At 51.0% G+C, this 13,886-nt stretch overlaps 2 protein-coding genes and 1 long non-coding RNA gene across 14 annotated transcripts; 1 reads left to right on the top strand and 2 right to left on the bottom strand.

Moving 5' to 3' along the window:
- Window positions 1-2,378: 2,378 nt before the first annotated feature.
- Window positions 2,379-3,819, bottom strand: GNG3 (G protein subunit gamma 3). Of its 2 annotated transcripts, XM_008532185.2 has the most exons (4): window positions 3,679-3,819; window positions 3,360-3,448; window positions 3,171-3,270; window positions 2,379-2,892 (listed from the first exon to the last, which is right to left on the bottom strand). In XM_008532185.2, the coding sequence occupies exons 3-4, from the start codon at window positions 3,267-3,269 to the stop codon at window positions 2,764-2,766; spliced, it is 228 nt and encodes a 75-aa protein (XP_008530407.1). In that variant the 5' UTR covers window position 3,270; window positions 3,360-3,448; window positions 3,679-3,819; the 3' UTR covers window positions 2,379-2,763. The 2 variants fall into 2 exon arrangements, with proteins under 2 accessions (XP_008530407.1, XP_008530406.1); XM_008532184.2 differs by lacking the exon at window positions 3,360-3,448 and having other exon boundaries at window positions 3,679-3,811.
- A 373-nt stretch (window positions 3,820-4,192) lies between these two features.
- Window positions 4,193-5,268, bottom strand: LOC139074474 (uncharacterized). Its single transcript, XR_011524110.1, has 2 exons — window positions 4,836-5,268; window positions 4,193-4,415 (listed from the first exon to the last, which is right to left on the bottom strand). It is a non-coding gene; the product is annotated as an uncharacterized lncRNA (long non-coding RNA).
- BSCL2 (BSCL2 lipid droplet biogenesis associated, seipin) lies at window positions 4,365-13,819 on the top strand. Of its 11 annotated transcripts, none has more exons than XM_070565188.1 (11): window positions 4,365-4,504; window positions 5,956-6,272; window positions 7,120-7,201; window positions 10,573-10,738; window positions 11,815-11,949; window positions 12,136-12,233; window positions 12,663-12,804; window positions 12,950-13,016; window positions 13,193-13,273; window positions 13,369-13,449; window positions 13,588-13,819. In XM_070565188.1, the coding sequence occupies exons 2-11, from the start codon at window positions 5,978-5,980 to the stop codon at window positions 13,728-13,730; spliced, it is 1,290 nt and encodes a 429-aa protein (XP_070421289.1). In that variant the 5' UTR covers window positions 4,365-4,504; window positions 5,956-5,977; the 3' UTR covers window positions 13,731-13,819. The 11 variants fall into 11 exon arrangements, with proteins under 11 accessions (XP_070421289.1, XP_070421294.1, XP_070421288.1 ...); XM_070565193.1 differs by having other exon boundaries at window positions 13,187-13,273; window positions 13,594-13,819; XM_070565187.1 differs by having other exon boundaries at window positions 13,187-13,273.
- Window positions 13,820-13,886: the final 67 nt, after the last annotated feature.

The raw sequence follows: 13,886 nt of genomic DNA, 5'->3' as shown, positions 1-13,886 counted from the left end.
AATTTAGAGAACGAGAAGATAACTTTAACAAAATCACTATTGCATTTATTAGCACCAAACTGATCCTAATTGTACTTCTCCTAAATGGTCAGGGACTTATTAAGGCTCGGGTGCCACAGGTTCATGGTACCCAGTGTTTTTTGACAGAGTAGTGATATAGATGGCGATACTGCTCTCACTCTGTATGAAACACAGATTCAAACACTTAGACGGGCTTACAGCTTTGTCCCCTAAAGGCTATACCCTCAATTTCAGTGTTTGCCCATGCTCTAGGATGTTTACAGTTACTCAATGTTAGAGCTAATCAGTCATTTTAAATGTTTGTTTATAGGTCATGCCTTGGTCTCTAGTAACCTCCAAGTCCCTTTTTTTCCCCCAACTAGGATTGCAGCCATTTACTCCTAATATATGAGTACAAAAATTGAGTGCAGAAAAATTGAGCAGAGCTTAAACAAAAAAAAAAAACTATCAAGATTACATTTATTGAGCGCTTCTGGATTTTTAGCAAGTCTGAGCTGATAAGGAAATTTTCACTTAGTGCCCTGGAATTTGCCCAACACTCTGATGCAGTAGGAAGAGGGAAAGGTTCTTCAGAAGTGACTGCTTGTCATTTAAGTGTGTATAGTGCGATCCATTCCTTAGGTATTTGAATGCCTGCTCTGTGCCAGACACTGTCAAGATGCAGGGATTAAAAGACTTGATCCTTCCAGGAGTTTTCACAAACACCAAGAAGGACCCAAGCCAGCTCCTGAACAGAATGGGGGTAGGTCCCCACTTAAAGGCAGCCAGATTACTTTCCCTGTTTCTTCATCTCTAGGATGAGGGGATTAATTAGATGATCTCCAGGACCTGTTAGGGCTCCAAAGTTCATCAACAGCTGGAAAACTGCTATTCCTGAAGGTGCCCCAAGTTCACTGCCTACCCCCGGAGCCTGTGTAGCCTGTGTGGAACACTTTATTCCCTTGGTTTCTTCTCCCCTTGCTGACTTCCTGTGTGAAGGTGTGGGGAAGCTGGGGGTGGTGGGCTATCCCTAATACAGGTCACCCTTCTACTACTGCAGGGCAATCCCGCCCCCCAGGGTATCCAGGTACAAAACATGAGCTGGTCTAAGCTCCGCCCCTCCACCCGAAGGATGTATCCCTGAGTTTGGGGGGGGATCTTGACAATCCATAAGGAGCAGATATCCTGGGACTGTTATCCTTGCCTTAGCCCTGGTTCTTCCTTCGTATGTTCACCCTCGGAAGGAAAAGTCATCTAGAAAGGCATTCTGGGGCTTATAAACTGCCAAGTTTGAGTCTGGGAGGCGCTCGTGAGACAAAACCTTAGGTTTGGCCTCTGGCCATGCAGCATGCTGGACCACTACGAAGGGTGGCAGGCAGGCTAGGGGCGGGGACGTTGCTTCTGGCGGATGTGACAGAATGGGCCTGAGGGGGAAATGGGAGCATAGCAAGCCCCAGTTCTACCAGGAAATCGAAATTGAATAATTTGGGGTTTATCCAACTCCTAGGAAACCAGGAGGCGATTAAGGAACGGCGCCCGGAGACGGACGGCGCCGGTCATTGACCGCACGCTTACGTTTCCGCTCCAGAGGGATCCTCTATTTAGCAAGCTGTAGAAACCTAGATTCCCTCGCAAGCTGCACGCGACCAGCGCCTGCTACGCAGTGCTTGCTGGGATTCCCTTGTCCCGTGATCCTTGGCTCTAGCCGCCCGTGTGCCTTCACCTGGATCGGGGAACGTCGACTTCCAGATTCCAGGGGGGGTGGGAGTGGGTATCAAGTTGGTGAGGACAGGGGCAGCCATTTTGAGACCAGACGAGCACGGGAGAGACCATATTGAGAACTCTGGAGGCCTGGGGCCGCCATTTTAAGAATGGGGGCTGGCTGAGAAGCCCTGTACGGACAACGCAGTGACGTGGGGCCGCCATATTGGAGCCGTCCCTTGGCGGCGGCCATCTTGGGCAGGACCCGCCGTGGGCGCGGCCATCTTAGAAGTGAAACCGGCCCCTTCGCAGGAACTGGAGTCGAGCTCCTCCCCTCCGTTACTGGGTTCCTCCTGTCTGCGACTCCCCTCCGGGATCCCTCCCTACCTCCAACTTGTTCGGTCTGTTTTTCATTTTCACTTCATCGCCTTCTTCTTTGTGTGTGTGTGTGTGAATGCTCTCCGCAGCCTCTGGGCGTCTGTTGTAACAATTCTTCCACTTGAGACGCTCTCTCGCGCCCGCCATCCCCCAACCCCGCCGATCTCAGATCCTAGACAATGTCTAACCTGCTTTGACTGGCCCTGTTCCCTGGGTATGGCAAGCCTTTCCCCTGCCGCAGCCACCCCTAAGTCCATTGACTATGATCCTCTCCCCCAAGAACGCTAACACAGGAGCTGTCCTCTGAGACTCTGGATGACTTTATTCTTCAAATGGCTTTACCCTTCCCATAGCTCCAGGTGAGACTGAGAGCAAGCCCCCGGCCCTTCCCTCTCTCCATTGTCTGAGGGGGTCACAGAGGGAAGGGGGCAGGAGTCTGATGGCCCTTCTCTGGGTGGAGCAAAGGGTGCCCCGAGGCAAGGAGCGCTTGGAGTCGCCATAGTGGTTGAGGAAACGGGGTGGACAGACAGGTGAGGGAGGGCCTTGTGCTTCAGATAACCTCACAGGGGTCGTCAAGGACTAGGAATATGATGCAGGGACCCTTAGGGGTTCAGAACAGTTACTGACCTAAGGAAGGGCCCAGGAGAGGGACAGATGAGGAGTTGTGAGGAAGAACAGGGCAACTCAGAGAAGGGCACAGAAGAACTTCTTCTCCCGGAAGGGGTTCTCCGAAGTGGGCACAGGGGTGATGAGGGGATCCTCACAGGCGTGGGCATCACAGTAAGTCATCAGGTCTGCTGCTGCCTTGGACACCTGGGGCACAGCCAGGAGGGGAACCGTTAGCCAGAATCGCTGAAAGGGACTGCAGCCTCCCTCCCCAAATGGGTTATCTTTTGCCTTCTCAAGACCGCTCCTTAAGACAGTCTTCTCTTCCCTCATCGGCCACAGAGGCCTGAGGACAGCCCTTCTTACAGAGCCGGAGACTCCTCCCCTGATCTCAGGGAGTCAAGGAAAGAAAGCATCTTTTGTCCTGAGGTTTGAGAATCTACAGCACAGCCTGACCAACTAATGGGCTCCAGGGTCCCACCCACCTTTATCCGGCACAAGCTGGCTTCGATCTTAAGCTGTTCCACCATCTTGCGGGCTTGCCCAATACTCATAGTGCTGTTCACAGGGGTCTCCCCTTTCATCCTGGAGAAAAGAGAGGTACAGCTCAGAGCATGATAGGGGGCCTGCACGATCTCAGCTGAAGGCCCCCTCTGTGCTCACTCCTCACCAACCTTTACAAGGCTGTGGTCATGTGCCCCCATATTTTGTTCCGCTCTCATCCTCATCCTCCAGTGGCCTTTCCCATCCCTGTCTTCCTCGGCTGAGGAAATGGAGAGGGTGGGATGAGATGCTCCCCGAACTCCCACATGGGCGAGGCCACAGATCATTAAACATACAAAAGACTTAAGGCTTTTCAGCCCTTCAAGCCATGGGTGTTCCCAGCTCTGCAAGCCTCAACCAGAATGAGCCCCACCCTGATGAGGAGGGCACATAACCCCCACCTGCCCCCTCGAGCCCCAATGGGAGAAAAGCAGGATGCTCCCTTCTCACCTGAGGCCACAGGCGGCAGCAGCCCTGGGGAGTAGAGTCAGTGGGGTGCACCAAAACCTCCTGAGATGGGTGTCCCACCTTGTAGGGTGTTGCAGCTGAAAATATCTGACGCAGCAGCAGAAGCAGCTAATACAGAGAAAGCCACTCGGGAGGGTCAGGTCAGAGGTCTGTGGAGGGCTGGTCCCAGTTTCTGCAGCTCAAGCACTGCCCAGACGGCTGGTACCTGAAGGATGAAGGATGCTGGAAGGAGCTGCTAACATCCTGGAGCATACCAACTGCCTGGCCAGTGGGGGAGCCTGGCTGCTGCCTGCAGCCCCTGTGCACACCCCCACTGTTAACTGTCTCACCACTTGCCCCTCCCTCATTGCAGGCATCCTGAGTCCGGGCTAGAGCCCTCCTCAAAGGAGCTGGAAGGAGCTGAGGCCCAGGCAGATTCCCCCCTCAAATGAGGTGGTCCAGACCTATGACAGCCCCTGCAGTGGAGTCTGTACTGGCTGCCGGGGGACCCTGCTCATTTGAAAATCTGACATCAGCTGGGCAGTCACCACCCCCCGCCCGCTACTCTGACACAGCATTTAGTACCTGAATTTTCGTTTCTCTCCCAGGGACCCGTCATTCCCCATACCCAGGAAAATGTGATGCGCCACAGGTATCAGCTGCTAGATCACCACTTCATGTTCTAGCCACAAGTGACTCGACGGAAGATCCAGGGGCAGCGAGGTACGTCAAGAAGATGTCTAAAGAAATGACAGACCAAAGAGAAAAAGAAGAAGCTGGAGAAAAAGAGGCGTGGGGAGACCAGATCAAAGAATCGGACAAAGACGAGGTAGGGGGCATTGTGAGGACAGTCAGGGTGGGTTTCTGGAAATAGATGGGCTTCCTGGGTGGGGGTGGAGGATATTGGTTTGAGATTACCTCCCACGCCTGCAGCGTTGTGCTTGGTGCTGTGGGGAATGCAAAGATGTACGCAACACTGCCCTTACCCCCTGAGGGATTTTATTTGGGGTGAATAGACATACAAAATAGGAGGTGCCGTCTGCCGAGACCTAGTCTAGGTAATGCGCTGTGGGGACTCTGAGGGATAGTCTAGTTAGGGTCAGAGGAAGTCGATCACTCATCGTAAAAGATGGAGCTAGAACACGGAGCCGAAATGCTACCCTTCTGGTGAATAGGGAACAGCCAGTGCGCCGCGCAACGCGAAAGATGCACAGGGTCCCGCAGACTGCAGCGTTCTCTGGGCGAATGCTCTCTGCGTTGGACGCCTACAGGTCGAAGGAGCCGTGGCCGATAAAAACCAGAGCTGGCTGATGCCTGTCTCTCTCCCCGTTTCCAGGGGTTAAATGGCCAGTGGTGACGGTGTGGGGCGGAGGGCTGTGATTGCGGCCTCGAGGAGTGGGCTTAGGGGATGCTACTGACTTGGAGCATGCCCTGGGGCTTCTCATGGGGCCTGGAGGGACGCGCCTGTCCCCTTTGGTCACGGTAACCGGAGGCTAACGGACCGCAGAGATGGACAGCTCGGAGCGCGCGGACGTGGGAAGCTCGGCACTCGGGCAGGCCCCGCCCCCTGCGCCGGACCCCGCCCCCGGGCGAGGCCCCGCCCCCAAGGCTGGCGGCGGGAGTGGGCGGGGCTTCCCCGGGAGGCGGAAGTTCCTTCTCGCAGCTGCGCCGGCAGCCGGCGAGGCTGGTGAGTGTGCCGAGCTCCGGCGGCGGCGGGCTGGTTTCCATGGTGGCGGGTTAGGTGGGGCTTCAGGCACCGCGCCCACCGCCGATCCGGAGGGTGCTGGCCAGGAGCGGCCGTTGGCTTCAGGACGCTCTCCCGGTCGGGGAGAGAGCGCAGCACGAGGCGGAGAGGAGAAACTGAGGAGGCACTTGTGACAGCGCTTAGGCTGCTGGCTTTGAGTCTGTCTCTGTGACCTTAGACAAGTCGCGCATTCTCTCCGTGCAGTGTGGATTCAGTGTCATCGTCTGTGTAAAAGGGCCTTGTAAGGATGTGAAGGTGCTCATCCTCTGTATGTTGTATATTGCTATGAATGAGTATCAAGATGGCCTGTCCCAGAATCAGGATGCTGGAGGGCGAGTTCACCTGAGGAGCTCTGGCACTGGGGGCAGAGGGATGATTGGCTGAGAAATACAGTCATTTGGAGAAAGGCTGTATGAAACAAAGACTTTGCTATGTCCTACCATCTCTGGTTCCTCAGAGCCAGTCCAGTAACTCCTTATTGTCCCTACCTCCCCCGGGAAAGGAGCCATTCTTTCCCCTTCTCTGTCTTTTCCCAGGAACCACCAGCTGCTTCATCCCATGGCCAGGGGTGGCGTCCAGGTGGCAGGACAGCTAGGAACTCAAGGCCTGAACCTGGGGCCAGACCCCCTGCGCTCTCCACCATGGTCAATGACCCACCAGTACCTGCCTTACTGTGGGCCCAGGAGGTTGGCCACTGCTTGGCAGGCCGTGCCCGCAAGCTGCTGCTGCAGTTTGGGGTGCTCTTGTGTACCCTCCTTCTCCTGCTCTGGGTGTCTGTCTTCCTCTATGGCTCCTTCTACTATTCGTACATGCCGACAGTCAGCCACCTCAGCCCCGTGCATTTCTACTACAGGTGAGAGGGGTCTTCTATCGAAGTAGAGGAATCCTGTGAGAGAATCGCTGCAAGGACCCTTAGAGCTTATTCAGTTCCACCACCCTCGTTTACAGAGGGGGAAACTTGAGCCCAGTGTGCTTATATGATTTCTTACCTTTCACAGTCCAAGGCTGGGGCAGATCTGAGCTGGTAGGGCTCTAGGGTCCTAGTTCTACCTCCCGTTACTGAAATCTGGTTAAAAAGAAGAGAAAAAAAATAATCCCTGTCGTAGACTGTCATTATGAGGGTCGGTTCTATTTAGGTTGGATCAGACCACTCTCAGGGCCACTGTAGACTTCTGAGCCAGCCCAGTCCCTTAGGTCATCTTGGAACTAACCTGGCCGCATATGCTGCACACACATGCCTGTGTGCAATTTTGCTTACAATTTGAGGAGGTTAGTGAGCCTCTTGAAAACCATCTGTGGATCCCTTTGGAGGAGTTTTCTCAAACTAGACCCCAGACCCGAACTACTGAATCAGAATCCAGGGGTGGAAGCTGGGAATTTACGTTTTTATCAAGCTCCCCAAGTGAGTCTTTAGAAACACTTAAGTCTGAAACTGTTCAACTAAGTGTCCATATATTCCCGTTTAAGAATGTCTGCTCTGATGAGAGGAAATATGCTGAGGCAGCAGGAAGAGAAAGGAAGGAATATTCTGGTGGCTTGAATCTCCTGCCTGCATTTCTTCTCCATCTCTCTAACAGAGAGAAGGGTGCCTGTTCTGGGAGAAGGGATAGGGGACAGGCAGGAGCCTTAGGGGGCCAGTGAGGGATGTGGACAGGTAAGCAGACTAAGCTTAGCAGAGTGTCATCCCCATTCTCCTTTAGGACTGACTGCGATTCCTCTGCCTCCTTACTCTGCTCCTTCCCTGTTGCCAATGTCTCGCTGGGTAAGGGTGGACGTGATCGGGTAAGTATGGGAGCTCAAGATAGGTTTCGTTAGAGCTTTGATGACTTGAAATAAGAAGGCTTGAGAAAGACCTGTAGAGCAGGAATTGAGTAATAGAGACTAAGAGGAAGGCTCTTAAGGAAAGGGAGGTTAAAGAAAATTAAATTCTAAATGGATTGTGTGGATTCTTTCCTGCAGTAGATGTAAGTAATGTTCTCCTCAAATGATTTCAGCCAGGCCATATCTAATAGTGAGATGTGTTTTAAACTTAAATGAATGTAAATGAACAAATCAGCTATTTCATTGGACTCAGATGGACTCTACCCAAGAGTTTTGAAAGCTTGTATGTAAAATTATGAAACTCTTGATAAATATATGTAATATGTAACCTGTCATTAGAAAGTGTAATGTGCCAGAGGACTGGCCAGATGCCAGTGTGACTTCAGCAAACCTGGAAACCCTGAGAAATGCAGAAAGGGAATCCATCCTTGTAGATTAGGCAAGCTGGTGGAGGCTCTGAGAAAGGGTAGGATCCCTGAACACTTCAAAAGGACCTTGGAAGATCAACATCATTTCTTTTTTTGAAGAAGAAGATTAGCCCTGAGCTAATATTGGCTGCCAATCCTCCTGTTTTTGCTGAGGAATACTGGCCCTGAGCTAACATCCATGCCCATCTTCCTCTACTTTACATGTGGGACGCCTACCACAGCATGGCTTGCCAAGCAGTGCCATGTCTGCACCTGAGATCCGAACCAATGAACCCCGGGCCACCAAAGCAGAACGTGTGAACTTAACCACTGTGCCACCGGGTCGGCCCCCAACAACATCATTTCTGATCACTAGAGTTTTTTGAGTTGTCCGTCAGCAATGTGATTAGAAGGAATCAGTGGTCAGACTTACTAAGAATTTAAAAATCATTTGAAAATTATTTTTCAAAAGTGGTACCTGGGAGGACACTGACTTAAACATAGAAAACACAGGATAGAAATAAATGGTCATTCTGAAGGGAAGACTGTAAGCTGTAGAGTCGGGTTCCTTGGGATTGGTGTGCAGACCGGCCTTATTTGGCAGTACAAATCATTTGGGAGACTGTGTACCCTGTGACATCTTCCGATTTACCACCAGGAGCCACACCCTATCAAGAAAACTTGCCAGGTCAGATGAGTAGGCCCCAAATGGAACATTTCAAAGTAATCAAATGTGGGATGTTGGGCATTGCAACACAGATTTGTCATTCTAGTCCTGCTACTCAGGAAAGGAAGTTGGAGATTATTATAGAATGTTCTGTGAAGACATTGACTCAATGCGCTTCTGTAGCTCATAATAATAATAATAAGTGGAATATACTGAGAGAGGATTAGAAACAAAGCCACAGTACGTCTGCACCAGGGATGGTACACACAGTTGTGTGGCTGCCCATTGTAGGGATCATAATGGTGTTGTAGGGAGCTAAAACAATCAGGTGTGAGGCTGCGGGATGAGGAAGGAAGGGAAAGATGAAGGGTGAGGGGAGATCCAGCCCAAGTCCCTGATAAATAAAGCAAGTTGACCATTTCGTTTATTTACAGTGAACACTTTGAATGAATAGATGGATGAAATAATGTGTCTACTTCATGTGTAACACCTTGCTAGAAGTAGAAGAGGTGCTCCTGCTTTCAAGGAGCTCAGAGGATTGGTAGAAATCTATACATTGCGTTAAGTAGCGAAGTATAAGATGCAGATTCTGCATTTCAGAAGAATTTGTGAAGAATTTAGAGAGATCAGTGTGAGACTGTGGAGATGGTGAGGCTCCAAGGGGACCTTTTAAGATGGGAATGAGGGAACGGAGAGAACCTGCCCATCAGGCAGATACAAGTGAACAAAGACACAGAGTCACTCACAAGATTCTGGTATTAGATTCCGTGGATCCCCTTTGAGGAAATGACATTTATTTAGACAGAATTACTAGTTAAAAAAAAATACATATATATATGTGTGTGTGTGTATATAGATATACACATATGTTTATATGTATATACACATATATAAAACAGCTTTATTGAGATATAATTCACCTACCATACAATCACTCATTTACAATGTACAGCTCAGTCATTTTTAGTATATTCACAGAGTTGGGCAACCATCACCACAATCAGTTTTACATTTTAATCACCCCAAAAAGAATCCCATTAGTTAACAGTTGCTCCCCATTTCCCTCCAACCCACCGAAAAAACTACCTATTTTAATGTTTCAAAGAATTCAGCGAAACAACTGGCTTAGATTCATCTGCCCTATACAGGGGGTTAGGAATCCCATGGAGTCCTTTTTTTTCAAGAGGTAATTCAGACTGAAAATAAGAATCTGTACAAAGAAAGTCTTCGATCAGTGGTTTTCTACCTTTTACCCTAGGGGTAAAATGCCCAAAGCACCCTCATAGCCATATCCAGATTTTGGAGCTGATTCACTATGGGCTAGGGCAATATTTTTCACCTCTTTTTTTTATTCCATTCCCTCTTTGGTTAAAAGCAAAAGCTTTACCATCACCCCTGTGATTCTCATATACCACCCTGAGAGGGTCATGCTACAGGATAAGAATAGCTGAATATAGTATTAGAGGAATATAGGAATGATCAGGAAAAACTACAGTATGTTTGGCGGCAAATCTTTAATCTTTTGAGGTTAATCCCAGTGAAGAAGCCTTTCCACTCTGAGTCTCAGGGTTCCACAAACAGAACCAAGATAAGGGGCCCAGAATGACATAAAGATGATCTGGAGCGACAATGACTGTGCAAGAGCTGGCTAGGGAGATGGTGAGCACTTCTGGCACTTGTTTAACTAATAATATAAGTGGGACCAGCCCCGTGGCCAAGTGGTTAAGTTCGCGCGTTCTGCTGCAGCAGCCCAGGGTTTCGCTGGTTCGGATCCTGGGTGCGGACATGGTACTACTCATCAGGCCACGTTGAGGCGGCGTCCCACATGCCACAACTAGAAGGACCCACAACTAAAATATACAATTATGTACCACAGGGCTTTGGGGAGAAAAAGGAAAAATAAAATCTTTCAAAATAATAACAGTAATATAAGTGAAGGCAGGCTGGGCCCTAGGAGATGGCCTCACAGGGACAGGCCTGAGTCACAGATGGCCTAGTTGACAACATGATGGTTCACTTTTGGAAAACGTACACAGCCTTTCTTGGAACCGGGTAGAGAGTCTGATTCAGAAGAGCCAACAGGAGACCGAAGATCAAACGTGGGAGGGATGCATCCACCAGAAGGGGGCAGCATCTTCTCAGGATGGGAGTGATTGAGAGGCCAGCTGTGCTAACCAAGGGGGCTGATGCAGAGTATTTGGAGGGGGAGGGGGAGGTGGACCAGGGACAGTACAATTAAAAATGTTGTTTTTGAAAAGAGATAGGGGCTTCCTTGGACAGGTGCTGATGTATGGACAGCCGTACCGCGTTACCTTAGAGCTTGAGCTGCCAGAGTCCCCTGTCAATCAAGACCTGGGCATGTTCTTGGTCACCATTTCATGCTACACCAGAGGCGGTCGAATCATCTCCACTTCTTCACGCTCTGTAAGTATTCATGGCCTGTCTGGGAGGGTGTGGAGAATGATGATGGATGTCAGACTATCTGGGTAGGGCTTCAGGAGAAGACATCCTAGCTCTGTGGTCACAGACACATCAGGATAGGGATGAGGAGTCAGTTTACCAAGCCAGACAAACACCTCCAGATATCTGATGAGTATGTCCAGTTTTGGGGTAAAATAGGAAGCATGGAGCCGCTCTGAAGAAAGGGGCTTCTTTGGAGCCAGACAGACCTGGGCTCGAATCCTCACCCATAAACATACTAGCTAAGGAAGAACTTACTTAACCCCTTGGTTACAAAGTATTAAAATGGGAGTAATAGAAACTCCTCATAACAAGACTAGTTGGGGTTCAATGAGGAAACATGGGGTTCAGTGAGGCGTAGTGGTTAAGTTCATGCACTCTGCTTTTGTGGCCTGGGGTTAGCGCAGGTTCAGATCCCAGGCGTGGACTTACAAACCACTTATCAGGTCTTGCTGGGGTGGCACCCCACATACAAAATAGAGGAGGATTGGCACAGATATTAGGTCAGCAATAATCTTCCTCAAGCAAAAAGGAAGATTGGCAACAGATGTGAGCTCAGGGCCAATCTTCCTCACCAAAAAAAAAAAAAGAGGCTTATTAGCACATAGTAGGTGTTCAGTATATGTTAGACTCAATTATTAATTGTCAACAGAACCAAGAAAAAAAATCATGAAGCAAATTCCTAAATGTCTACATGAGGAAGAAAGCTTCAGATGGTATACTGGGACTTAGTCTCTTCTGGATTATAGAATTATTTGGGGGAAAGGTAGATCAGAGACAGTGTTGGGCTTAACTGAGGAAGGTTTCTAGAAGAGAGGGCTTTGTTGTCCTGGAACAGAGACATGTGGTCAGGCAGGGCAGAATGGAGATGTCACTCAAGCATTGGAATGGTTGGGTCAAGACTTGGGGGGGAGGGCGTGGTAGGAAGTGAAAGTGAGGGGGCAGGGGACTTGAGGAAGAAGGAGCCTTCATAGACTGCAGGGGTGAGTTGGACCATAGGAACCTAAGGGTCCCCAACTTCTCCCTCCCGGCCCTGGCAGGTGATGCTGCATTACCGCTCAAACCTGCTCCAGATCCTTGACACGCTAGTCTTCTCTAGCCTCCTGCTGTTTGGCTTTTCAGAGCAGAAGCAGCTCCTGGAGGTGGAGCTCTACCCAGAATACAGAGAGAACTCGGTAAGGGGGTGATGGAGGACTGGGAGACAGCCCTCCCCAAAGCCCAGAATGCTACCCAAGCAGCCTCTGGGCTAGGTCAGGAGGGACAGCAACAGAGGCTGGAAGCGGACCTCAGATTGGGCAAGTAAGAGTGACAGCAGCAGGATCCTGGCCTGACACTGCTACCACCCTACCCCACCCCTGCAGTATGTGCCGACCACCGGCGTGATTATTGAGATCCACAGCAAGCGCATCCAGTTGTATGGAGCCTACCTCCGCATCCATGCCCACTTCACTGGGCTCAGGTGAGGAACCCCTGAAGTGGGCCTCAGTAGGTCTCATGGGTCCTTAATGAAGAGGGTCCTAAGCAGAGGGAACAGGTTTCACACAGGCCACAGGTTCTCAACCCTGGCTGCACATCAGCATATCAGTTCTCTGGTTAACTTTTAAAAAATACAAATGCCTGGGCCCTAGCCCTAGCCCAACTGAACCAGAATTTGTTATGTTCGTATCTCGTCATCAGACTTTTTAAAAGCACCCTGGGGAAGGCTGATGAGCAGTCCATTGAGAACTATTGTCTTGAACCATTGGCTCAGCGAGTGGGAGGCAGAGGAGGTGGAGGCCGACTCTAGCCAAACTCATTCGAATTGCCCTAGAAATTACTTCTGGGAAATGAGAAGGCTGGGGCTCTCCAGTAACTTCTACTTCCTTCCTGTCCCTACTTCCTGCCTCAGGTACCTGCTGTACAACTTCCCGATGACCTGCGCCTTCATAGGTATCGCCAGCAACTTCACCTTCCTCAGCGTCATCGTGCTCTTCAGCTACATGCAGTGGGTGTGGGGAGGCATCTGGCCCCGACATCGCTTCTCTTTGCAGGTTGAAAAGGACGCCCTCCCCTTCGTGATCCTTCTTTGACTGTAGATCCTTCTTTGGCCTGGGCATGTTGGGGACTTGGGTGTAAGGGCCCTGAACACTGGTGAAGGAGGTCAGTCCTCACCGCTCAGTAGTGTCTCCTCCACAGGTAAACATCCGAAAGAGAGATGGTTCCCGAAAGAAAGTCCAGCGAAGGATCTCTGCCCGTCAGCCAGGTAAAGGTGATGGTTGAGGGCTGGGTGAGAGGCGGCTCCTGCGTCTCCAGTATGAGGCTTAAGGCACTCACACCCTGAGCTGAGTCAAAGGAAAGGCTAGAGGAGGTGGAGTTGGCACTGCTGTCCGGCACAGCCACCCCAGCCCTGTCCTGTCTTCTACCCATTTGGAGGCACAGGGTCCCAAGGCCAGGAGGAGTCAACCCAGCTGTCAGATGTTAGAGAGGACGGTGAGAGCCCTGAAGATCCAGCAGGGACAGGTATGGTGCTGCAGCCTTCGCTCCCTTCTGACTCCTCCTAGCTCTCCCCTCCAGCCTCTTCCAGTCTGACCTCTGCATTCCCCCTGTGGCTGCAGAGGGCCAGCTGTCTGAGGAGGAGAGAGCAGATCAGCAGCCCCTGAGTGGAGAGGAGGAGCTAGAGCCGGAGGCCAGTGATGGTGAGGGACACCCCGCACCAGGACCGGGTGGGATGGGTGTGGCCTGTGGGTAGGGAGGAGGCCACATGAGGTTGGGGTGGGGGGCGCTGGTTATCTAATTTCCCATTTGGGATTCTGTTTTTCCCTCCCCTGGGCCAGGTTCAGGCTCCTGGGAAGATGCAGCTCTGCTGACGGAGGCCAGCCTGCCTGCTCCTGCCCCTGCCCTCGCCCCAGAGACTCTGGGCAGCTCTGAACCCTCCGTGGGCACTTTGCGACAGCGCTCCACTTGCTCTAGTTCCTGAAGAGAACACGGCAGAGTCCCCACATCCAGCCCTTTCCCACCTGCCCCCTTTCCTCTGGCTCCCCCCAATAAACTATTTTTGTGCCAGCAGCTTCCCTGACTCGTCTAAATGGATTCAGGGCCATTTGAAAACCTTGTTTTCCCCAGGCACCCCCCG

Source organism: Equus przewalskii, chromosome 11, assembly GCF_037783145.1.
Source record: "Equus przewalskii isolate Varuska chromosome 11, EquPr2, whole genome shotgun sequence".
NCBI classification, from domain to species: Eukaryota; Metazoa; Chordata; class Mammalia; order Perissodactyla; family Equidae; genus Equus; species Equus przewalskii.
This window is presented reverse-complemented; position numbering and strand designations above follow the sequence as displayed.

Coding starts and splice junctions, on each gene's coding strand:
- GNG3 (XM_008532185.2), bottom strand. CDS start 3,269: ATGAAAGGGGAGACCCCTGTGAACAGCACTATGAGTATTGGGCAAGCC. Junction 2,893..3,170: donor CCAGCTTGTGCCGGATAAAG/GTGGGTGGGACC, acceptor GCTGTGCCCCAG/GTGTCCAAGGCAGCAGCAGA.
- BSCL2 (XM_008532188.2), top strand. CDS start 4,412: ATGTCTAAAGAAATGACAGACCAAAGAGAAAAAGAAGAAGCTGGAGAA. Junction 13,017..13,186: donor GATCTCTGCCCGTCAGCCAG/GTAAAGGTGATG, acceptor ACCCATTTGGAG/GCACAGGGTCCCAAGGCCAG. Junction 13,450..13,587: donor AGAGCCGGAGGCCAGTGATG/GTGAGGGACACC, acceptor CCCCTGGGCCAG/GTTCAGGCTCCTGGGAAGAT.